The sequence below is a fragment of the Anolis sagrei genome, chromosome 5 (assembly GCF_037176765.1).
Source record: "Anolis sagrei isolate rAnoSag1 chromosome 5, rAnoSag1.mat, whole genome shotgun sequence".
NCBI lineage: Eukaryota > Metazoa > Chordata > Lepidosauria > Squamata > Dactyloidae > Anolis > Anolis sagrei.
In genome coordinates this window covers 65870343-65896206 of record NC_090025.1, presented here as the reverse complement: position 1 = coordinate 65896206, position 25864 = coordinate 65870343, and the positions used below count along the sequence as shown (strand labels likewise).

General features: G+C 41.9%; 2 protein-coding genes across 2 annotated transcripts; both read right to left on the bottom strand.

Annotated features, from left to right (window-relative positions):
* Nucleotides 1-230: 230 nt before the first annotated feature.
* ING2 (inhibitor of growth family member 2) lies at nucleotides 231-6503 on the bottom strand. Its single transcript, XM_060778655.2, has 2 exons — nucleotides 6039-6503; nucleotides 231-3357 (listed from the first exon to the last, which is right to left on the bottom strand). Exons 1-2 carry the CDS (start codon nucleotides 6328-6330, stop codon nucleotides 2687-2689), a joined length of 963 nt encoding a protein of 320 aa, XP_060634638.2. The 5' UTR covers nucleotides 6331-6503; the 3' UTR covers nucleotides 231-2686.
* A 7321-nt stretch (nucleotides 6504-13824) lies between these two features.
* Nucleotides 13825-24149, bottom strand: CDKN2AIP (CDKN2A interacting protein). Its single transcript, XM_060778657.2, has 3 exons — nucleotides 23811-24149; nucleotides 18567-18694; nucleotides 13825-17156 (listed from the first exon to the last, which is right to left on the bottom strand). Exons 1-3 carry the CDS (start codon nucleotides 24056-24058, stop codon nucleotides 16066-16068), a joined length of 1467 nt encoding a protein of 488 aa, XP_060634640.2. The 5' UTR covers nucleotides 24059-24149; the 3' UTR covers nucleotides 13825-16065.
* Nucleotides 24150-25864: the final 1715 nt, after the last annotated feature.

Genomic DNA, 25864 nt, shown 5'->3' with positions numbered 1-25864 from the left:
CAAGAGAGTTGCCAGACAAAGGAAAGAACTGAGTTGTGCTTTTCAATCATCCCAACCTAAATATATGATATGATCTGGAATTAAATTTGCTGTAATAAAGACAAGCTATAATGTGAGAGTAAAACTTGGACTGTCTTCTTGTAATCGCATGGCAATTTCTGTACACACAGCAATTCTTTGGATCCAAGCCTAGAAGGACATTATTTTTTAAAAGGCCAACATAACAAACATTGTGTTCTATGTTTACAACCAAAATGGTTTTTATTAAGAAGCCATTGCATGCGAAATACTAGGCCCAAGAAACAGTTACACTCTAATGGCACATCTCTCGTCTCCATGGGCATAAGTTTATAAAACTCTGAATCAACAGGGAGATTGTCAAACCACAGCAAGCAAAGTTATTTTAAAAACAAAACAGGAGTTCATAGCAATGACATTTTCTTTAAAAAGGGAAACATTTTACTGAAGTGGGATTAAAAGTCAGGTTTTCACTGGAAGCATTAAACGTGTAGGGACTTGTAAGGGTATTCCCATTTTAGGATCTGATGAAATGCACACCATTACCTGGTTGCAGAATTACTGTACCTCCAAACAGGGCTGAATTATACAAGTAGATTGCTTATGAACAACAAAGTTGTGGATTATGATCTTATGCATAAACTAGCCTAGTAACCATTCATTCAAAGTCCCACTCCATTAGCTGGGATCAAGTTATTATACAACACCTACTCTCTTTTCCTGGCTTGTCCAGAGAGACGTTGGAAGGGCAACAGTCTGTTAGCAGTTTGGAACTTACATTTTCTTGACCATTACATGATTTTGTTTCAAGCATGGAGGAAGACAGAGCAGTAGACAGTCAAACTAAAGTGACATTTAAAGCTGTATTATGAACTGAAAATTAGTTTCACCTTAACCACCGAAGACATAATATTTATGAAATAACACTACTCTGTTTTTACTGGGAAATTGTTCATGTATCAGCCACCATTTCAGATTGCATAAAACCAGCACTCTGCTCCTTGACAGAGCACAGATGTAACAGTTCAGTTAGCAATCAAAATGTGTCACAACAGCAATTCTTTTTAAGCAGGGCAGTATACTGGGTTTTACGTATACTGTGTCTCATTCTGACTAAATGACTCAATTTCCAGCAAAGTATCTGGGTCAGTTTGTCGTCAAAAGCTTTTTTTGTAATATTCAGAACCTTTTCCAAAAAAGTGACTACATTTTTACATTTGTCAAGGTGAAAGTAAAAATTAAATATTTGAATTTGTTCATGGGCTCTTTAACCCTTTACATTACACTGCTAATGTCTTACATGCATATTAAATATCAATTAAATGCAAAAAGACCCCTTCTACCTGTTGGGAAGGGATGCTTATTATCTGAAAAAACTTGTAGCACCATGTTAATCAACCAGGCCTTTTATATCTTTTATCATTAAATCTGGCATGAAGAATCCCATTAATAAATACCTGATATTGAAACAAAAGAATTCACTATCTGTTCCCAAGATGTATTCTGATTCCTTATGTGTACGGTTGGTTTTGTTCTAAAAAGGACTCCATTACTGGAGAACAGTTCCTCCATTTACTAAAGCCACTCCTATTGTAGAACTCTTTTGCAAGGGAGCATTTGGAGTTTTTTTTTATTTTTGTTATTACTATTACTGTATTTTATTCAGCTTTGAAAGCCCAGAAAGCAGGAAGACCTATTAATATGCTAATCCAGGTAAACGTTTCTAACCATCCACAGTCTGACAGCTATTATTCTACATATGCACCTTTTGAACCTCTTTGAACATGATTATATGTTCCTGCCATCATCTAAAGAATCAACAGTGACATGGCACAGCAGGAATTAGGAAGCCAAGCAGTAAAATGGGGGAAATGAGTAGCTTCAGTTCAGGACTGTCCTTATAGTGCTGAGTGAACCTCTTCTAAGCCTTAAGTCAGTGACTCTCAACCTGTGGGTCCCCAGGTGTTTTGGCCTATAACTCCCAGAAATCCCAACCAGTTTACCAGCTGTTAGGATTTCTGGGAGTTGAAGGCCAAAACATCTGGGACCCACAGGTTGAGAACCATTGCCGTAAGTATTTCATTGTTTAAAATATTTTCTCAAAACAGACCCTAAACTCACATGGGAAACATAAAATAAGTTAACAACACGTGTACAGTGATCACATAGAAGGGAAAAAATAAGTTTAGCTTTTTACTTGGTAAGACTTAAAATGTAAAGTCAGGCAGTAGATCCCAATTAAAAGTATTATCTACAACACCCAGATGAATAAACTCATCACAGAACTAACAGGAAGTCAAAAGAACGAGTCATAACAGACTAAAGTTTCAAATTAAATAGATGCCGACACACTATTTTTCACATGATTATCCCTTCGGTTCTTCTTCATCAGGTATCACCATTAATTCTGCAATTAAAAACACGGAGGGACAAAGAATCTTTAATTACCCCTGTGCTACTACCACATGACCCGGCTTGAAGAATTTGGTTATTTAGTGCAGAATATTCAAAGCACAAAATGTACTAACAGCTATTAATATCCCATTTAGTTCTGTAGACTTTAAAAATTATTGCATAGTTTTATGCATTATTCTAAAATACTAGTCGCTTATTAAACAGTTTTTAATAAAAAAAAATGACACAATTCTCAATGCACTCGGAACATTGACTACCTCGATCTTCTATCTTTTTTGGATCTGTCTGTACATTTATCCATAGTCTTCTCATTGTCTCCTCTGCACTTGGGGCAATACCACTTCCCCTTTGGTTTATAAGTGAGTCCAACACATGAAAAATGAAACCACTCAATGCGACACAGTTCATTGTCACACCCTATCATTTCTCCGTAAGACACCTGGTCGCAAAGACAGTAAGTTGGCTCATTAGGGTCTACTGCAAAGTCAACCGGTGAAGCTTCCCTTTCTTGTTTAGCTTTAGAACGCTTCTTTTTCTTTGCAGATTTGGATCTTTTTTCTTTAGGAGGCTGGTCATCGTACTCATCAATTCCATTTGCTATATGGCAAATATCACGGCTTTCACTCGTGCGCTGTCTACGGGGCCTTCGGGAAGATCTTTCTGGCTGGCAGGGATCGACCTTTGACTTTTCAATGGGTTTTTCTGTATCTGACAGATCCTGGAAACACTGGGAATGGGACTCTATTTGCCGGGCTCTGTTCTCCACTAGCTCAAGCATTTGAGTGACTACTTGGATTTTCTCATCCCCGAGCTCTTGACTGTTGATCAGAGCCCTCTGAAGATGCTGCTGCAAACGCTTTTTCTGAGCAGGATCCTCTTCGCTCTTGTACTTCTCATAAACTTCATCAATTTCTTTTAATGCTTCTGTCAAGAAGAAATAGTCAATATAACTATATTGTAAACTGTCAAGTCAACAAACATTTTAATACAAAATGCAAAACACAATACACAATAAATCCTGTTTAATGCAACTATCCAATCACTGAGATTTAATAAACCATTTAGTACACAAGGTAATAACAATGAGCAACTGTATTAAAAGAGTTCATTAAAGTTGCTGTTTCTAATCTAAACATTACAAGGATGGCTATAAATTGCTCAGCAAATTCCTCCTCTGCCTCTAGAACTGTAAGCAGAATGAATATAGCTCAGCAGTGGCATCATGTTAGAAGGAAAGGAAAGAGAAGAAACGGATGCTTTGGCAACATGACTGTAAAATTATACCTAGCTATATGGAATAAATTTTTAAAGCTGTAACCTGATGGGCCATTACTTGGGGTATATTGTGTTGAATTTGGTGAGAGTTAATTATTCCTAGCTTTGATTGTAAGCAAATTCCTAGTCTCCTGAGTCATTCCGAATACTAAAAGAGATCAAGGCCTCTCCTTCCTAGGGAAATTATTTCTGATGCCCATACTTGTCTTGGAGCACAAACTCCCAATGGAAAAATTCTCAAGAGCAGTATCAAAAGTTGAAGTAGTCATGTGCTTTTAAAGCAGTAATGCTAACCAGTAATATGAAAGGAAGTAGCTATAGAAGTGCTATAGAAGCTGTAGTTTCAGAAGGTTTTATAGCTTTTTCTGCCAAAAGCTCCCAGTATTCCATAGCATAGAGCCATGGCAGTTCAAGCAGTGTCAAGCTGCCTTCTGACAGGGACACCACAAGCTCCCTCCTTCAGTATGAAGGGCGCAAAGGCCACACTGTAGAGTGAATGCAGTTTTGATACTCCTTGAACTACTGTCATGGCTGAGTGCTTTGGAAGTTGTAGTTTCACAAGGCGTGATAGTCTTCTCTGCCAGAAGAGTGGAATGCCAATACCCAGGCTTAATGCCAAGCTTGCATTCACCTCCGCAGTTTAGATGGGCTTACTAGAGCTACAGAAAGACAGGCGGACAAATGACAGCATGCTGGAGGAAGCAACGATCACCAGCATTAAAGCGACGCTCCTCTGCCATCAACTCCGCTGGACTGGCCATATTGTTCGAATACACACATGTGTATTTGTAATATATACATTGAGTTAATTTAGTTATTTTCATATTACCACAATCAGTGGATTTTGGTCTCCACAGTGTTAGGGGAACTCATTCTTTTCTTCTCTCATATTGTTCGAATGCCTGATCAGTCTCCCAAAGCAGTTGCTCTACTCCAAACTCAAGAACAGAAAACGGAATGTTGGTGGACAGGAAAAGAGATTTCAAGATGGGCTCAAAGCCAACCTCAAAACTGTGGTATAGACACCAAGAACTGGGAAGCCCTGGCCCTTAAATGCTCTAACTGGAGGTCAGCTGTGACCAGCAGTGCTGCAAAAGGTATGAATGGAGCGCGAAAGGGAGAAACATGCCAAGAGGACGGCGCATCAAGCCAACCCTGACGGGGACTGCCTTCTGTCTAGAAACCTATGCCCTCACTGTGGGAAGACATGCGGACCAAGAATAGGACTCCACAACCACCTACGGACCCACCACCAAGACACCACATCTGGAAGACAATCATCCTTGAATTAAGAGGGATCGCCTAAGTAAGTAAGTAAGTAAGTAGTTATAGAATAGGCATGGGCAAAGTTGGGCCCTCCAGCTGTTTTGGATTCCAATTCCCACCATTCCTAACAGTCTCAGGCCCCTTCCTTTTCCCCGAGGCTGTTAGGAATGGTGGGATTTGGAGTCCAAAACACCTGGAGGGAAAAGGAAAGGCTTGAGACTGCTAGGAATGGTGGGAGCTGGAGTCCAAAACACATGGAGGGAAAGGGAAAGGGCTGGAGGCTATTAGGGGTGGTGGGAGTTGGAGTCCAAAACACCTGAAGGGACTGTTTAAAATGATGGAGTTGGAGGGAAAAGGAAAAGACCTGAGGCTGTTAGGGATGGTAGGAGTTGGAGTCCAAAGTACCTGGAGGGAAAAGGAAAGGGCCTGAGGCTGTTAGGGATGGTAGGAGTTGGAGTCCAAAGTACCTGGAGGGAAAAGGGCCTGGGCTGCTAGGAATGGTGGGAGCTGGAATCCAAAACATCTGGAGGGAAAAGGAAAGGGCCTGAGGCTGTTAGAAATGATGGAGGGAAAAGGAAAGGGCTTGAGGCTGTTAGGGATGGTAGGAGTTGGAGTCCAAAGTACCTGGAGGGAAAAGGAAAGGGCTTGAGGCTGCTAGGAATGGTGGAATTTGTAGTCCAAAACACTTGGAGGGAAAAGGAAAGAGCCTGAGGCTGTTAGGAATGGTGGGCGTTGGAGTCCAAAACACCTGGAGGGAAAAGGAAAGGGCCTGAGGCTGCTAGGGATGGTGGGAGTTGGAGTCCAAAATACCTGGAGGGAAAAGGAAAGGGCCTGAGGCTGTTAGGAATGGTGGGAATTGGAGTCCAAAGCACCTGGAGGGCCCAAGTTTGCCCATGCCAAGGCTGCTGCTCTGGAGGGCGGAGGGTGGCCATTTTCGCGGCCCCTCCACATCCAGGGCGAAGTGGGCGGAGCCTGTTGCCCCTCCCCTTTCAAGGAAGAGCGGTTGGATTGGAGCAGGCAGGCCTCACTCAGTCAGTCACCCTCTCACTCTTTCTCTCACTCACCTCGGCATCGCGTGTCCATCTCCCTGAGGAGCGAGGCCAGCCTCTGCATGTCCAGCGGCAGCGACTCCACGCACTCCAGGTAGTCCTGGACGTAGCGAGCCAGGAACCGCTCGCCTCCTCCTCCGCCTCCTCCTCCGCAAGGGAAGCCGGCGACGCCACCAGAGCCTCCCCCGGCCACGGCAGAAGCAACGCCGGCCGACGCAGACCCCGCTGAAGCCGCCGCCGCCGCCGGCGACACCGCCGCCCCAGACCCCGCCCCCCCAGGCTGTTGCCCCGGCGACCCCAACATCATCACGCGCCTCTCCCTCCTTCGCCCTCAGAGGAAGGATCTCTCGGAGGAAAAGAGACGGGGGCCCGGAAGGGACAAAAAAAAAACAGCCCCCGACTCTCAATCCGGAAGGAAAAGGGGAAGAGTCTCGGTTCTACTCCTCCTCCTTCACTTAGAACTCCCCGCCTCTTTTCCCCTTCCGCGCACAACTCCCCCCTCCCCTCTCCTCCCTCTGACTTTTTTTTCCTTGAACGACTAAACTACGCATGCGCAAGGCTATGTCCTTATAAGGCGCGGCTCGTTCGCATTCTCCCGCCTTCCCCGCCTGGGCGACGCGATTGGCTCTGGAGGGTGTGACGTTGGAAGACAAACAGGGAGGCGGGGCTTCTCTGCAAGGCCACGCCCACATTCGCGTGGGGGCAGTTTTAGGGCAAACTTCCGCCCCTCCAGGTGTTAGGAATTGTGGGAGTTGAAGTCCAAAAATACCGGGAGGTTTTTTGGACTTCAAGTCCCACAATTCCTAACACCTGGAGGAGCAGAAGTTTGCCCAGGCTTGTTTTCCCACTTTATATGCTGCAGAATTCTGGGGTTTGTAGTTTAGGGAGAGACCTTTAAACTGCTCATCCAGAGACGCCCTAAACTACAAGTCCCAGAATTCTGCAGGAGGCAATCACAGCATTTCAAATGGGAAAATGATCCGCCTTGGTTGGAAAGCTAGTTTGTAAAAACTACAAATCCCATGATTCACTGAACAGTAAATCGCGTGTCGCATGGAATCATGGGAATTGTAGTTTTTACAAAAGGGTCGGACGTCCCGAGAATGAGCCCCGTTCTGTTGGTGCGGTGGCGACGCCGCCTCCCTTTTGGGGGAGGGAGACGCCGCGCACGCGCACTACCTGCGTAACTATGGGCGTGACAAGAGCCCCTCCCGCGCTCGCCCGCTCGGCCCTGAGGGCTTCTTGGCGGGAAATGCGCGAGCCCGCGAGAGAGGTTGTTGCGCACCAGGAGGCGCGCGGCACTCTCTGCCCGGGGTCCGGGGACTTTCCCCTAGGCGGGTTTGAAACCCAGGAGGAACTAGCGTCCTCTGCTTGTAGCCTAGAGAGCAGGTCTTCAGAACGTCCTATGGAAAGATTGGGCTCTTCCGGCTGGTATAAAAACCCTCCCTCAGAGATTATTTTCAGGTTACAGTGAGTAAAATCAGATGGGATTTATTTATTCCAATATTTCGAATCCAAACTACATACCTTGCGAACGTTTCGTCAGGACCAATAAAATTCTTTATATAGATCTTTCTTGACAATCTAAACTTGCTGACATATATTATGCAAATTTGAGTACAGAAATTGACCAATGGGAAACAATACGTGATTGAATTGGGATAGGTTTGATAGAACCAGCATAATTTGTCCTTGGGAAGTCATGCTGCTTCTCTATTCTGCCTTGGTTAGACCACACCTGGCATACTGTGCCCAATTCTGGGCACCACAATTGAAGAGAGAATGTGTCCAGAGGAGGGCCATTAAAATGATCAAGGGTCTGGAGAACAAGCCCTATGAGGAGCGACTTAAAGAGCTGGGCATGTTTAGCCTAAAGAAGAGAAGGCTGAGAGGAAACATGTTGTTGTTGTTCATTCGTTCAGTCGTTTCGGACTTTTCGTGACCTCATGGACCAGGCCACGCCAAAGCTCCCTCTCGGCCATCACCACCCCCAACTCCTTCAAGCTCAATCTAGTCACTTCAAGGATGCCATCTATGACGTGATAGCCATGTATAAATACGTGAGAGGAAGTCATAGGGAGGATGGAGCAAGTTTGTTTTCTGCTGCCCTGGAGACTAGGACGTGGAACAATGGCTTCAAACTACAAGAAAGGAGATTCCATCTGAACATTAGGAAGAGTTTTCTGACTGTGAGAGCCATTCAGCAGTGGAACTCTCTGCCCCGGAGTGTGGTGGAGGCTCCTTCTTTGGAAGCTTTTAAACAGAGGCTGGATGGCCATCTGTCGGGGGTGTTTTGAATGCGGTTTTCCTGCTTCTTGGCAGGGGGTTGGACTGGATGGCCCATGAGGTCTCTTCTAACTCTTTGATTCTATGAATGGTGGCGGAAGCGTTCTTATCTGCTGCTTGTTTATGGAAAGGCTGCGAGTAAGACAGAAAACTTGGTAGCAAAAGAAGAGTTAATCTTTTTTTTGTGGGAAATTAAAATAGCAAATACAAAGGATCCCCCATTCTGAGCAGGAAAGGGGAGCACTATACCAAAATCAATGGATGTGGAAGGCTTGTTATATACAACTAGCTTGAGAACCCAGTGTTGACAAGGTCTGTTTTAAATAGCCCAATCTGTTTCCAACAGCCCTCACAACCTCTGAAGACTTCAACAACCCAGTGATCCCTTCGACAATACATAGCTCAATATATACACTGCCATCTTGTGGTTGCATCTGAGCACTACATTTAAAAAAGATTTTGGGGGCTCTCCCCATAAACTGGATGGCTTTTTAAAGTTAAAATTCCTCAATTATTTTAATTAAATTAATAAAAGGTTAATTGCCAAGTTTGGTCCAGATCCATCAAGCCATGTTAGGAGCTTTAGTGGTACAAACATACGCACAGATATACACCAGAGTCTCACTTATCCAACATAAACAGGCCAGCAGAATATTGGATAAGCGAAAATGTTGGATAATAAGGAGGGATTAAGGGAATACCTATTAAATGTTGAATTACGTTATGATATTACAAATTAAGCACCAAAACATGTTTTACAACAAATGGACAGAAAAAAGCAGTTCAATACACGGTAACGTTATGTAGTAATTACTGTATTTACGAATTTAGCACCAAAACATTGCAATGTATTGAAACAGCTGTTGATCCAGGCGGAAGATTGCGTTGGATAATACAGAATGTTGGATGAGTGACGGTTGGATAAGCGAGACTCTACTGTACTCAGATTGCTAACTGGAGCGAATTACAAAGAGCTCCACTAGCTGCCTTTTATTTTCCGGTCCCAATTCAAGGTTATCACCTACAAAGCCCTGAACGGTTTGGGACCAGCTACTTTCACGACCGCATTTCCTTCTACGAACCTGCACGACTTCTTCGATCTTGCGGGGAGGCCCCCCTGTTGCTCCCACCCCTGTCACAAGTGCAGCTTGTGGGGACGAGAGAGAGAGCCTTCTTGGTGTTGGCCCCCTGGCTTTGGAACTCATTACCTGGGGAGATTAGACTAGCTCCCACCTTGTCAGATTTTAGGAAAGCCTTGAAAACTTGGCTGTTCTGCCTTGCTTTTGATGAATGAACAACAATCCTCATACCACGACCGTCCCAGCATATACTTGTCCTCTTGATGCACTTCACCCCATAGTTTGTTTCTCCTGTATCTCCCACCAGATAAATCACCCCAATTTTCCTGTCTCACCCTATGTCCCCTGCTTTTATCCTTGCAACTGGACAGCCCAATTTGTTTAACTCTTAATTTGTATTTTACTCCATATTCACTGTTTTATCTCGTTGTGTTATTTTTCTTTAATTGTTTGTATTTTATTGTTTTTATTGCTTGTACTTTATTTTAGTTATTTGCTGTGTGTATTTCATTTGTTTACTGTATTTGTTGGGCTTGGTCTCACGGTAGCTGCCCTGAGTCCCTGAGGGGAGATGGTGGCAGGGTATAAATAAAGTTTAATAATAATAATATCAATAGAGGGTGCAGTAACTGGTGTTCTGTATACAAAAGGGCAAAAGCAAGCTTTGCTTTTCAGATTTTTTAAAAATTTTAAGCTGTGGATGGCTGAATCAGTGGATACAGAATCTATGGATAAGGATCATTGTTTTATTTTCTTACCCTATTCTTCTGAGACAGAGATTAATTGTACAGAACCAGGAAAAAAATAAAGAAACTGTTGGAAATAGCAGCCTTCTATAAGCCTCCTATACTATAACTATATACTAGTTATTTGTTCTGTATATAATTGAGATTGCTTACGATATTGTGTGTATATATTTGTATGCAGTTTTCCCCTTAACTCTGTTGTTAAGAGGTTGTGGGAGGGGCTGCAGACCATGTGACCCTGATCTTAGAATGTTCAGAGTGAGACTCCATTTTAGAATCCGTTTGAACCAGAAGTCAGTTGGTATCAGTTAAGTCAGTTGAGGTTTGAATCAGTTTGAATTGCAAGTCAGTTGAGTCGGTTGATGTCAGTTAGAGCAGGAGGAGCCCCTGGTGGCGCAGTGGGTTAAACCCCTGTGCTAGCAGGACTGAAGACCGACAGGTTGCAGGTTCAAATCCGGGGAGAGTGCGGATGAGCTCTCTCTGTCAGCTCCAGCTCATGTCAATTTTAATGAAGACTACTTATTTTTTGTTTTCTTGGGAGCATGATTTAAAAGCAATATGTTTTATGGGAGAGTAGATATATATTTTGGGGAACTGAAATAACACTTCTGAAGATCTGCTATATATTTTGTGCATTGCCTTATCTTTGTTCCTAACAGTTCAGTGAGATAATCAGGTATATCAGTCTAACAGCTGAGAAGCCTAAATTGCCTTGCATGAATGCTAGTGGATATTTACCACTATGGAAGGAGCTCCCGGTGGCGCAGTGGGTTAACCTCTGTGCTGGCAGGACTGAAGACCAACAGGTCGCAGGTTCAAATCCGGGGAGAGTGCAGATGAGCTCCCTCCATCAGCTCCAGCTCCTCATGCGGGGACATGAGAGAAGCCTCCCATAAGGATGGTAAAAACATCAAAACGTTTGGGTGTCCCCTGGCAACGTCCTTGCAGACGGCCAACTCTCACACCAGAAGTGACTTGCAGTTTCTCAAGTTGCTCCTGACACGGGGGGGAAAACCCACTAAGGAGAAGATTGACTCAAGCGGGTTTTTTTAACTCTTCTCAGGAAGATCATACTTTCCAAAAGGTTACGATCTCTAACAAGGTCATGCCTTTCCAAAAGGTTATGATGATTCCAAATAGTGTGAATACCAATTCATCTCCGAAAGGATCATTCTTCTAAAAGCCTGTGGAGATAGAAACTACTGCCCAATAACTCTCCTGCCAGTTATCTAGTCTTCACCAGGAGTGTTATAACCCGCATCAGGAGGCTATTGGAGGAGGCACAGATGGTTGAACAAGCTGGATTCCATCGCTCATTCTCCAGAATTGATCACATTCTGACTGTTTATAGAATATTGGAAGTCACTCGTGAATGCCAGATGCCACTCGTCCTCTCCCTTGTCAACTATGAGAAGGCATTCAACAGCGTGGAACCAAAGTGCGCATGGAACAGTCTGAGAGAGTAAGTGCAGATGGAGTACATCATCGTCATCCATGCATGCTATAGCGGATATATAACAATGCTAATTTTGAATGAGAAGTTGTTATATCTATAGAAAAAGCTGTATTCAAAGGTGATCTTGTCTCACCTAACCTTTTTTCTGCTGCTCAGAAAAGTCTAACAGGAGGCTGTAATTGGTCGGACAAAAGTATACTCATTAATGGGCACAGACTTAATCACCTGTGCTTCGCTGACAACGTAGTTTTAATCACACATACAACTTCACAAGCCTCTAGCATGCTTTACAAGCTTTGTAGAAGTCAGTCAATTGGGTTAAAGATGAACATGTGAAAGACTAAGGTGCTCCGAAACAACTTTGCAGATTCTTGTGGGTTTTTTCGGGCTATAGAGCCATGTTCTAGAGGCATTTCTCTTGACGTTTCGCCTGCATCTATGGCAAGCATCCTCAGAGGTAGTGAGGTCTGTTGGAATTAGGACAAAGGGTTTATATATCTGTGGAATGGCTGGGGTGGGGCAAGGAGCTCTTCCCTGCTGCAGTTAGGTGTGAATGTTTCAGCTGATCACCTTCATTAGCATTTGAAGGCTTGCCTGAGCCTGGGAAAATCTCTTGCTGGGAGGTGTTAATCTGTGCCTCCCAGCAAGAGATTTTCCCAGGCTCAGGCAAGCCATCAAATGCTAATGAAGGTGATCAGCTGAAACATTCACACCTAGCTCAAGCAGACAAGAGTTCTTTGTCCCACCCTGGTCATTCCACAGATATATAAACCCTTTGTCCTAATTCCAACAGACCTCACTACCTCTGAGGATGCTTGCCATAGATGCAGGCGAAACGTCAGGAGAAATGCCTCTAGAACATGGCTCTATAGCCCGAAAAAACCCACAAGAACCTAGTGATTCCAGCCATGAAAGCCTTCGACAAAACTTTGCAGATGGTGCCACAGTGACAAGGTGGTGTTCGACCTCAAAAACGTAGAATACATCTACTTTGGAAGGCTGTTAACATCAAGGAATGAACTGAAGCCAGAACTCAACAGATGCAGAAAAGCAGGATGGGCTGCTTACAATTCTATTAAAGCCGCAGCTGACTCAACTGGAAGTACATCTCTACGAGCTCATTTGTTCGACTTGACTATGATACCTGGCACAGAGACATGGTCAATAACAAAGGCTCTTGGAACAACTACAAGTCGCACATGCCTCCCTCGAAAGACAGCTCATTGGGATGTCTCTCTGAACACAGAGAGAACATGGACTGCACAATATCAAAAGTGAAAGATCCTCTATGCCACGTTGCTCAATTCAAACATCGTTTTGCAAGCCACGTGATGTGCAGAACAGATGGGCGTTGGAGCAATGCCACAGCAACATGGTACCCGGGGAGGATGGACGAGACCTCTTGGTCGTCCTCCCACCCAATGGTCTGATTCATTCCATATGGTGCATAATTTGAGAGATGAGCATGCTTGTACAATGGTACACTGGTCAACGTGTTCTAAATAGATACAAATGAAGGCAATTAGAGATGTTATGATCTGCGCGAAAGCTGAGGAATTGACTTTCTAAGTCTCCAAGTCTACACTATTCTACTCATTTCTCTTTAAGTAAAAGTTTTTACTTTTGTTGTTGTAACTTCTAGACCAGGGGTCCTCAAACTTTTTAAACAGAGGGCCAAGTCACAGTCCCTCAAACTGTTGTAGGGCCGGATTATAATTTGAAAAAAAATATATGAATGAATTCCTATGCACACTGCACATATCTTACTTGTAGTGCAAAACCCCCACTTAAAAACAATACAATAATTAAAATGAAGAACAATTTTAACAAATAAAAACATTAGTATTTCAATGGGACCTGTTTTGGCTGATGAGATAGGATTGTTGTGTGCTTTCAAGTCGTTTCGGACTTAGGTTGACCATGAGAGAGGGCCGGGTAAATGACCTTGGAGGGCCATATCTGGCCCCCGGGCCTTAGTTTGAGGACTCCTGTTCTAGACCAATGATAGGCATTATGTGGCTCCCCAGATGTTAACAGAAACAAATTAGGAAGCATGAGTGGATTTACCAAAAGAATAGATGGAAAAATACCATTCATTTGCTCCAGAAGTCTTATTTATCATTCCAACATACCTGTGTGCATATTTTAAACATTCATCTTTCCAGTTGTTCTGAAAGAAATGTAGCTTAAATGAAAGTCTGTGTGGAAACCAAACAATTGAAAACAACTTTGAGTACCTTACAGGAGATGCCACTTTTTATTAACAAACCATTTCAGTACATTTCTACCATCCTTACACAGTTCAAATGTAAGATGTTCAGAATCTGAAGACTGGAATTCACCGCAAATTATATTACTGTTGTTTAGGTATGTTTCATGTCCCTATCACCCTATGGAATCATTTTGGTTTCACCTCCCAATCCCATGTCAAAGACCCTGCTGAATAATGTGGGATGAAGCAAAGCTGAGCTGCTAAATGAAGAGGAGAACAGAGAAATCAGAATGAAATCCTCCATTTAAATAAATGTTGGTCCCTTCTTCCAACTGTAATTCCAACTCCTCAGTTATTTCAGTAGTTGCCAACCTTCTGGAAAGACTTCTGGGGTTTTTTTGGATGATGGAGAAGATGGGGAGAATAAATTTTCCTCCAATGAACTTAAAGCTATTTTATCTGGGATCTGTACCACTTCATTTGCAGCAGATCATGCAAAACGATTTAGTTTAGCAGCTACAGAAAATACCTATGTGTGATATTGCTCTTTTGTATTTCAGTGGCCAATTGTGAAACAGCATCACAACCTTAAACATATAGTTTTGGTATTTATTTTCAAATATGCGATATGTCATGCCTTAGAATATTTATTGCATATAAAAATCTACTCAAAATTGCATTGCATGGGTAAAGCAACTCGTGATAGAAGACTAGTTGATTCTTTGACATCTAAAAACCATTTGGCATACCAAATACTGCACAAGCACAACCCCATTAAAAGCCAAGATCCAGTTAAGATTATATTTAAAGTAGACCCACTGGAATCTGTGTGACGTCCTAATTTAAGTCCTATTGATTCCAGTGGGGCTTGCTTAATTATGGCTAAGGCTGGATCTACACTGCCCCATATCCCAAGATCTGTTCTCAGATTATCTGCTTTGAATTGGATTACATAAGTCTACACTGCAAGATAATCTGAGATACGATAATTTGGGATCAGATCCTGGGATATAGGGTACTGTAGAAGGGGCCTAAGTTGGTATCAACCCATAGTTTGAAAACATCATACCTTCCAATCAATAGCTTCAAGTATTTACATGAAGGAAGGTAAAGCAATGATCCAGACAGACCTATGCAAAACCTTGTGAAATAGCCTTAGCTTATAAATTTCCCTACTGCTAATTACTGTTGAAAAGTCAGTCTTACTTAGGGCAAAGTCACAGGTGCAAATTACCTCCAGTGCACCAGCGAATGATCTATTAATGCAATGTGGATTCCTCATTAGTCACACAGAACACTTCTTACAAGGTGCTAATTCTTGTACAAGTGGAACTGTATCTGAACAAGACATCACTACAATGTTTTGGATGCTGTTCTGCATAGTAGTGCAAGTTTTCTCTCTCTATAGAACTCAGTTATCATATTCATAAATATATACCAACTCCAAAGCAAGAATATAATGCAGACGTTTTAATAAAAGTAGAAGTTCACATGGGTTGCATTAATTGCTAATGAATACCACAGGATTTAAGACTTTTAAAAAGCTGGTATCAAAGTTATAAAATGGACTTTTAGTTAAAAGTGCTAAATGAGCATTTAAAATCCCCTCCCAAATTATTTCAGACATAAAATATATTTAATTTAGAAGCTGTATTTATTCAAAAACTCGAAAATGGGGTCTTACAAAATAGAAGTTAAATCTTAGAGAAGGTTTTAGTGATATAGTCTGGTAATGTTTCTACTGCATGTATGATATTAAAATAGGACCAACAGAACATTTTCGAGTAAGAGTTAAATTACTACATCATTAAAATAAATTCAAATAAATGGTTTTAAGAGCCTCATGAACATTATGAGCAACATACAAAACGAATGATTAATTTTTTGACAGAACTTTTTGACAACTTTCTACCATTCATCTACAATACTTTTTGCTGACATATTCATTTGCTGCTAAAATAAATGAACAGTACTACTACCAAATAGTAGGAGTTACCAAATTAGACCACACTGAACAGCAAACTGTACCATAATTATTCTGTTAAAAAATAAAAGACTTAGGTTGACTGTTTAGCAAATAAAACAGCACATTAATGTGCTATATCTCTTAAGGCATACTTCTTCACGCTTTACATCTTTAAAGAATTATTTACATCTGCTACTGAGTGAAAAGAATAATGGTATTTGTTCTGCAGAACTGAGAAATACAAAATATCTGGGGATCTAATCTAATATACAAAATTAATTTATCTGTGATAAAACATTATTTGCTAGTATACGCAGTGACTTCACTGTTTTGCAATATTTCTTGAGGATTTCTTAAAGCAGGAGGTAAATTTAATGGTTTCGATTCTTCATCAAGAAGCACCAAATCTTCAATTTCCCTTCCTTTGTACTTCCTTTTACATAATTTCACAACAACCTTCTTCTTGAGAAACAGTTTCAATGCCTCCCTGGAAGCAACTGCTTTGGCATTTTCCTTACTCTTTCCACAGCCAGTCCCCAAGTATACAGATTTGCATCTCAGTTCACAGACCACGTTTTCCTGAGAGCTTTTATTTTGAGGTAAATCAGCCAGCTCTTTCAGTGGAACAAATTCAACATCTAAGGTTGCCTTGACAGACTGAATGGAGGAGTCCAACAGTTCTGCATGATTGACAGTGGGGCTAAACCCTCCGACAGAAACCAGCTTCCAAGCAACAGCTTTGTAGAGTCTATTGAAAAACGGCTGCCTCTCTTTCGCATCTTCGCTTGTTAATAACTTGCATGGGATCTTGACAGGGACTGTGCTTGTATGCGAACTGCTTTTTAACGCTGCAGTACTTTCCAAGCTTAATTTCTTTTCTGACGACAGGACAGATTTGGACTCTGGAGGTTTAGTCAAAGAATAATTCATTTTGGGTTCAGAGCCAGGCAAAGAAGAAGCCAGGGTTGATTTAGGCTTTGTAGATGCTAGAGACTCAAAATTAGAAACTTTGGCCTCTAATGTTATTCCAGTGGTTGACGTGGTGGGTGTTGCCTTTTGGGTCACAGCTGTAGATGCAGTGGGCAATGGCTTTTGGGCCACAGCTGCAGAAGTAGTGGCTGCCGTCGTTTGGGCCACAACCGTAGACACAGTGGGTGCTGCTTTCTGGGCCACGGATGTAGATGTGGCTGGCGCTGCCTTCTGAGTTATAGATGCAGCTGATGATGACGATGATGCCTTCTGGGCCACAGCCAAAGGCAATGACTTCTCTGGAGTTTTTGTTGCTTCCATGGGAACCTCTGCCTTTGTAGTCTTTATGTCACTGCCTCCAACTTCAGAGGGTTTGTCTGCACCCACGGCTCGCTTCTTGCAAGGTTCCTCTGATCCTTCTAGAAAATGCAAATCAAAATGTCTATAATTCCAAGTAAATGTAATAGTCCATTTCTCAATAAAAAAAGAACAAACTAGATCCATAATTAAGGAGTCTTACTTATATTAAAATGTCATGTAACAAAAGATATATTTTCAATAATTTTACAGACGCACTTCTAAGATAAGACACCATAATTAGGAGCAAATTATTTTTTTGGATTTTTTTAATTTTGCTACAAAACTGGTGACAAAGCAGACGGCACAACATGATGAACGAGAGTGTGAATTTTTGATGAAAAATTAAGATAATTTTTGGATTTATTAATTAACCTGAGCTAAGCATATCAATGAATAATTATTATTATTTCTTATCCACCTCTCATCTTGGTTCAAGGTAGGTTACAACATACCTAAAAACATGTAATCTATAGCTAGGAATGAGAGGTTTTTAAGAATTAATTGTAATTGCTGGAAAAATAGTGGAAACTTGTATTTTTGGTGTAGTTTGTCTTCTATTACAGTAGTTGATCAAGATTTGTGTGCAGGAACATAAAGAGAGGATGTAGTTTGTAATTTGTTTTTGTTATATATATTATCTGTAGATTTTATTCACAATTTTTAAAGGGATCATGCTATAGTTAACATGTCTATTTCAAGCAAATTAACTTTGCTCACACCTCAACATTTCAAAAATTTATCCAAGAAAAATAGAAAGATAATAATAATAATAATAATAATAATAATAATAATAATTTTTGTATAGCGTCGTATCTCCTCAAAGAGACTCAGGGCAGTTTCCAACATATAAGGCAACATTCATTTGATGGAAAGAAAACCATACAATTACATCAGAATAAACACATCTGACAATATAACACAATCTAATTTAATTTAATGAACAAAGTAACAACTAAAAGCATAATAAAATATCATGTTAAAATACGCTAAAAAGTGTGTGAGAGTGTGTATACCCATTTCACTGTAGCTCTATCAGTAGAGGATCAACAAACCAATGGCCAACTATGAATAGTGCAAACAGCATATCATAGGACCGGGTAAGTGGATGAATTGCAGGACAGAGTGCTATCTGGCTACCTAGGGACTGGGTCTAGGGCCTAATCATTCTCAATTTCCTGAAACATCCAGGTTTTCAGATCCCTGTGAAAGGAGGACAGTGTGAGGCTTGCCTAATCTCCCTGGGGAGGGTGTTCCAAAGACGGGAGGCCACCAATGAGAAGGCCCTCTCCCTCATCGCCATCAACCATACTTGTGACAGCGGAGGAAGTGGAAGGAGAGCCTCCCAGGCAGATCTTAGACATATCACAAGTAGTACCTACAAAAATACAACTTATTAAAGTTTTTGAAGGATTAACATATATATTTTACTATACTCCTATACATATTTTTCACAGCTATGATCTGCTAACCATTGCTACTGGATATGCGTCGTTTCACCTTGGAAACCAGGTCATCTCTTAGAGTGTGGGTAGGTGCATTGGTCACTGTGATGCCTGCAGCCATGTCCATCACTTTTTCCATCACTTGTGGAGGATACCTGAACAGGAGAAAGCAGCAACAATTAGTACTTAGACAAAGACTTTATTCTATAACTGCTAGTTGCCAAAATACTTACGGTACTAACATATGAATCATATTGTGAGGTTTTCACATAATTTTCCAACTTTCCAAGTTTATTCAACAAAAAAACATAAAAATAAGGGTAGATTTCTCTGAACATTTCCAGATATTGCATTAGCCAATAATAATAATAATAATCATCATCATCATCTTTATTTCTATCCCACCCTATTCCTCAATGGGGACTCAGGGTGGTTAACAACATGTAGCGACAAACTTTCAATGCCATAAAATGTAAACAACAAACACATAAGCCAACCAAGCTTTTGTATGCTAGCTGAATAACAGATTATAATACTGAAGAGCAGACCTTACATGTACCATTACAGCTCTGAAAATGATAAGGAATACAGAAAACCACAACTGTATTATCAATAGAGGCCAATCTTTGAACTAGTACTTAGAATATTTGCTAGGAGTAACAAAACGCAACAGAAGTAGTTGCAACATTTTTCTTCTCTGCTGGCCAAAATCCATAAAACTGGCACACACCCACATAACAACTGGATTTCTCTTATGGCAATAATGTTATGAACAATTTCTGAGATGGCAAAATATTTTTTTTATCATGTCAGAAGCAACTTGAAAAATTGCAAGTCACTTCTGATGTGTGAAAATTGGCTGCCCGTAGAGACATTGCCCAGAGAATGCTTGTGGGAGGCTTCTCTCATATCCCTGCATGGAAAGCTGGAACTCACCGATGGGAGCTCACCCTGTCTCGCAGATTTGAACTACCAACCTTTAGGTCAGCAGTTCAGCCGGCACAAGGGTTTAACCCATTGCACCACTATGGTTCTTGGCAAAATAATAACAAAGTGTGATATCAGAAATTATCCACTTCTTCTAGTAAACTACCAAAATATTTAATTCTGGTTTTAAAATTGCATTATTTTATAATAATTAATATACCTACCCAGAGGTATAGTAGTATTTAATCTTTATATGAATGTTTTACTGAGCTATTTTACTAGTGGTTTGTTGACTATAACAAAGACTAATATGTTGTAAGTCCACGAATTTCAATGGCAGTTGAGGACAAGTTCCAGCTGTGAACTTAATACTTCTTTTACTACTGCCCTATTCAAAAACATTTAGGCTAGAACCCAGTTGATATTGTGCACATGTCTTACTTGGGGTTGCATGGACATGCCTTCTTTATGGATTCTAAACAAAAAGATGGTGAGCAAAGAGGTATCCAGTATCTCCTTGTGCATCAACAAAATCTTCCCAGGCCATGTTCAAATCCTGGGAATACTGACACTGGTAGCTGCTGGCTCTGAGGACGGGGATGTTTGCAGCCATGGAAGAAAACTAAAGACGCTCATGCAGACCTCCACTGAGTTGTTGGTAAACATGATAGTTGACTTCTGTTGCCTTCTACCAGCTGCAAGACCTAGTTCCTTCTCACCCCCTCTTAATAATCAACCATAGCAGAACCCCAATGCTTGAAACCTGCTTTCTAAAGAGAGATGCAACAAGGAGTTGATAAATATTCAGTAGGCACTCCTCCAAAGCATATGGCACATGTACCTTCATTAACCATTTTAGGACAAGATCACATTAGAGTTCTAAAGCACAGGTGCCCTAACACCTGTTTTTCACCTGCAGAATTCTGGGAAATGTAGTTTGAGTCTTTGGAATTCTCAGCCAGAGAGGTCCTTTGCTTCCCTAAACTGCATTTCCCAGAATTCTGCAGAAGCAAACCAGGCAATACCAAAGTGAGCACCTCCGCTTCAGAACTCTGATGTGATATTGTCCTTAAAACAACTGAAGGGTTTAATTTAAAAAAACAAACAAACAGCCCTTGTGGGCCCAGAGCTGAGGCAATGAAAAGGAACAAAGATGATTAGCAGTTGCTTGATTTTTTATTTTTTTACTATCTTGTGAGAGGTTTCTCTCATGTCCCTGTATGAGAAGCTGGAGCTGACAGATGGGAGCTCACCCTGCTCCGTAGATTTGAACCACCAACCTGTCCGTCAGCAGTCCTGCCAGCACAAGGGTTTAACCAATTGTGCCACCGTGGGCTGATATCTCTTTATCATGTGAGTAGCGCTGCAGCTACACTACCATATAATCCAGTTTCTGGATCTAGATTATCTACTTTGAACTGGATTATCTGCATCTAGACTGCCAAATAATTTTAGTTCAAAACAAGTGACATTATGTAACAACAATTGAAAAAAAAATCTGTTCCTGGTTTGAAAGCATTATTTCATGTTTAATTGCACGAAATTTGTTTATAAAGTAGTTTTTATGCTCCAAAATTTTTTTTTTTGGGCTGCCACAAACTGTATTGAATTGGTTGAGTAAAATAAAGACTTTCTGTATATATTTCAGATTTCAATATGAATGTAAAAAATACGTAGTATGAATGTTGCAACGGGTATGAATATATGAAACGTCTTCTTTTAGACAATACATTTTCTTCTTCCTCTTGAAAAAAAGTTTAAACCTAGATTTTTGAGCAAGCTTTCCCAAATGCAGTGTAGCAGACAAACTCTGATCTTCGGAATGACTGGACAATGCAATTGGGTACTGATTTTAGTAATGAGACGCTGTGGATTTATACTTTTTATCAGTTTTATTTTATCAAATGTTATTTATGCTAAATGTCTTAATTGTTCTTTGTTATTGTAGGCATCAAATTGTGCCGTTTGTAAACTGCCCTGAGTTGCCTTCGGGCTGAGAAAGGCAGTATATAAATATGGTAAATAAATAAGATATTAATTGAAAAACTATAGCAAAATGTGCTGCAGGACATCTATAAAAAACTCAAAGTTTTTGCAATCTATTTATTTATTTATTTATTTATGAATGACATTTATATGCTGCCCTTCTCACCCCGAAGGGGACTCAGAGCGGCTTACAAGTAAAATGTCAATACAATATATTTTATTATTACCATAGCACAATATTAATATTATATATTACATTGTACTATAACATTATACTGTAATATTATTAGTAATATTACATGTAATATAAAATATATAATTATAATATCATATTATTATTAGCAGTATTATAGAATCATTGAATCATAGAGTTGGAAGAGACCTCATGGGTCATCCAGTCCAACCCCCTGCCAAGAAGCAGGAATATTGTATTCAAAGCACCCCTGACAGATGGCCATCCAGCCTGTGTTTAAAAGTTTCCAAAGAAGGAGCCTCCACCACACTCCATGGCAGAGAGTTCCACTGCTGAACGGCTCTCACAGTCAGAAAGGTCTTCCTAATGTTCAGATGGAATCTCCTTTCTTGTAGTTTGAAGCCATTGTTCCGTGTCCTAGTCTCCAGGGAAGCAGAAAACAAGCTTGCTTCCTCCTCCCTGTGACTTCCTCTCATATATTTATACATGGCTATCATATCCCCTCTCAGCCAATCTCTTTTTCAGGCTAAACATGCCCAGCTCTTTAAGGCGCTCTTCACAGGGCTTATTCTCCAGACCTTTGATCATTTTAGTCACCCTCCTCTGGACATATTCCAGCTTGTCAATATCTCTCTTCTGGTGCCCAGAATTGGACACAATATTCCAGGTGTGGTCTAACCAAGGCAGAATAGAGGGGTATTGTAATTGTATTACATTATATATTATAAAGTTTAAGAAACTTTTCCCATGTTTTGATGATAGAACTAATTAGGGAGTGACATTTATAAACCAGGAACAAAAAAAAATGGGGTAATATAATGTAATGTGGATGCAGAAACTGGATTATATCATAGTGTAGATGGGGCCTGGAAAATAAAAGGAGGGAAGGAAGGAAGCAGATTGGGTGATGTGAGATGACATGTGTATTAGAGGAAAGGAGGAAGGAAGGAAAGAACTTAAGAGAAAAGGGGGAAAGTCAAGAAGAAGGAATGGACATGACAAGAGAGGGTATAAAGCAGGCATGGTCAAACTTGGGCCCAACCGGGAGGTGTTTTTGGACTTCAACTCCCACAATTCCTAACACCTGGTGGGGTGGAAGTTTGCCCATGCCTGTATACATCCCCCCCCCCCCATGGGAAAGCTTGATTCCACAACTCCCGCTATAATGAACCCTCCTCCGTAAATTACCTGCTTCTCTCTTTTATCTCGCCCGAGTTTTTAATTAGTTTTAATCAGTTTGTCTTTTAATCATTACATGTAGTCCGCCCATTGTTACTTTGCTTATGTATATTGTAATTTTTATATTGTTATGCATTCATATGTTTTATGCAACTATGTTTATGCAACCAAGCCTTCGGGTAAGCTAGCAGATGGACAAAAGACAATGACGATCAGAGTAGGAAAGGACAATGACAATGCTGGATGGATTATGGATTTATAAATCGGCGAACATTGACCACAAAATGATTTTATTGCTATTATTATATTGATCTGATTGTTTTAACTAGTAATAACTGTTGATGTTAAATTGTATATTGTATTTTGTGAATTGTTGGGCATCGAATTGTGACCTGAGTCCCCCCTAGGGGGTTGAGAAGGGCGGGGTAGAAGCACTCCAAATAAACAAATAAATAAATAAATAATGTTGTTATTGTTTATTATTTGCATTTTTGGTTGTGTTTTGGTTTTTCTTTATTGTAATTGTCATTTGGGCTTGGCCTCATGTAAACTGCTTCGAATCCCCATCAGGGAGATGGTGGTGGGGTATAAATAAAATTATTATTATTAGGGCCTCATGACACAGAATTCTGGGGTTTGTAGTTTAGGGAGAGGCCTTTAAACTGCTCATCCGGAGAAGCCCTAAACTACAAGTCCCAGAATTCTGCTGAAGGAAGTCACAGCATTTAAAGTAGGAAAATGATGCTCAAGTGAGGCCTGCCTTGGCTGGAAAGCGAGTTCGTAAAAACTACAACTCCCAAATGTGTCACATTAATTCTGCAATGGTCGCAAAAGGGTCGGACGTCCCGAGAATGAGCCCCGTTCTTTTGGAGGGAGCCTGAGGCTGTTGGGGACGATGGGAGTTAGAGTCCAAAACATCTGGAGGGCCCAAGATTGCCCCTGCCTGATATAAAAAGGGAGCGCGGATAGCGGAGGCCCAGGCTCACCGGCACCCGAGGAAGACGTGGTTGGCCCACACCATGGAGAAGGAGACCAGGCGCCGCAGCTCCGCGTCCTCCTCCTCCCCGCCCCGCGACGACAAGGGCAGCAGGGCCTCGCCGTTGCGGAGGAGGAACTCCCGGCGGTGCTTCCAGTGGTGCTCGGGCTCGCACTCCGCGCGGAGCCGCTCCACCCAGGCCTCGCCGCCCGCTTCCCCCATTTCCTCGCTCCCTCCTCCTCCTCCGCCGTCGGCCATGGCCCGGCCTCACCAGCGTCACTCCAGAGCTCAACCGCCGGAGCGAGTCATCACGGAGCGCCGAGCCCTGCGCGCTCGAAATCCGGTGGCCCATTATGACCTCACTTCCGGTGCACTCTTCTAGCCCTTTGCGCTTCCACACAAAGTCGTATATAGGGCGCCAGGATGAGTGTTGATTTGGCTACAAACAACACTTCCGGCTTCTCTATGCCTGTATTGATGTATTGTATTTATTTGTCGTGTCAGGGCAACCAGTCAATTATATTACATTTCTAATAGAACAAAGCAAACAAACAGACAAAATACAAAATTTGTGAGTTTGGTAGTTGATTAAATGTCCTTTGACCAGTATCTGGCCACTTGGAGTGCTGGTGTTGCTGCAAGAAGGTCCCCCATTGTGCATGTGACAGGGCTCAGGTTGCATTGCAGCAGGTGGTCAGTGGTTTGCTCCTCTCCGCACTCACATGTTGAGGATTCTGTAGCCCCATTTCTGAAGGTTGGCTCTGCATCTCGTGGTGCCAGAGTGTAGTCTGTTCAGCGCCTTCCAAGTCGCCCAGTCCTCTGTGTGCCCAGGGGGGAGTTTCTCATTTGGTATCAGCCATTGGTTGAGGTTCTGTGTTTGAGCCTGCCACTTTTGGACTCTCGCTTGCTGAGGTGTTCCGGTGAGTGTCTCTGTAGATCTAAGAAAACTATTTCTAGATTTAAGTCGTTGACGTGCTGGCTGATACCCAAACGGGATGAGCTGGATATGTCTCTGCCTTGGTCCTTTCACTATTGGCTGCTACTTCCCGGCGGATGTCAGGTGGTGCAATACCGGCTAAGCAGTGTAATTTCTCCAGTGGTGTAGGCGCAGACACCCCGTGATAATGCAGCATGTCTCATTAAGAGCCACATCCACTGTTTTGTATATGTGTTTGGTGTATTGTAGACATGGGTAAACATGGCCCCTCCAGGTGTTTTGGACGTCAACTCCCACAACTCCAATTAGAATAATAGAATCCTAGAGTTGGAAGAGACCTCATGGGCCATCCAGTCCAACCCCCTGCCAAGAAGCAGGAAAATTGCATTCAAAGCACCCCCGACAGATGGCCATCCAGGCTCTGTTTAAAAGCTTCCAAAGAATCTTTTAAGGAGCCTCCACCACTGTTGAGCAGCTCTCATAGTCAGGAAGTTCTTGTGAAAGTTGAAGTCCAAAACACATAGAGGGCCCAAGTTTGCCCATATGTGGTGTATAGGCTAAGAGGTAAAGTAAAGGTTTTCCCCTGACATTAAGTCCAGTCATGTCCTGGGGTTAGTGCTCATCTCCATTTCTAAGCCCAAGAGCCGGCGTTGTCCGTAGACACCTCCAAGGTAATGTGGCCAGCATGACTGCATGGTGCACTGTTACCGGAGCGGTACCTGTTGATCTACTCACATTTGCATGTTTTCGAACTGCTAGGTTGGCAGAAGCTGGGGCTAACAGTAGGAGCTCACTCCGTTCCCGGATTCAAACCGCCGCTCCCCGGACTCGAACCTGCGACCTTTTGGTAAGCAAGTTCAAAAGCTTGGTGGCTTAACCCACTGGGGGTTCCATATAGGCTAAAAAGGCAGCATAAAAGCCTAAGGAAGATCTTTCTGTGGCTGGAACTACACTATCCTATATATCCCAGGATCTGATCCCAGGTTATAGGCTTTGGACTTGATTATATGAGTCTACACTGCCTGATAATCAGGGATCAGATCCTGTATATAGGGCAGTGTAGATTCAGCTGGGGTAAAAATTGCTGGAAGAAACATTAACAACCTTAGATATGCAGATAATACCAC

Coding starts and splice junctions, on each gene's coding strand:
- ING2 (XM_060778655.2), bottom strand. CDS start 6,330: ATGATGTTGGGGTCGCCGGGGCAACAGCCTGGGGGGGCGGGGTCTGGG. Junction 3,358..6,038: donor GATGGACACGCGATGCCGAG/GTGAGTGAGAGA, acceptor TCTTCTTGACAG/AAGCATTAAAAGAAATTGAT.
- CDKN2AIP (XM_060778657.2), bottom strand. CDS start 24,058: ATGGCCGACGGCGGAGGAGGAGGAGGGAGCGAGGAAATGGGGGAAGCG. Junction 18,695..23,810: donor CACGTCTTCCTCGGGTGCCG/GTGAGCCTGGGC, acceptor TCTCCTGTTCAG/GTATCCTCCACAAGTGATGG. Junction 17,157..18,566: donor ACGCATATCCAGTAGCAATG/GTTAGCAGATCA, acceptor TGCATTTTCTAG/AAGGATCAGAGGAACCTTGC.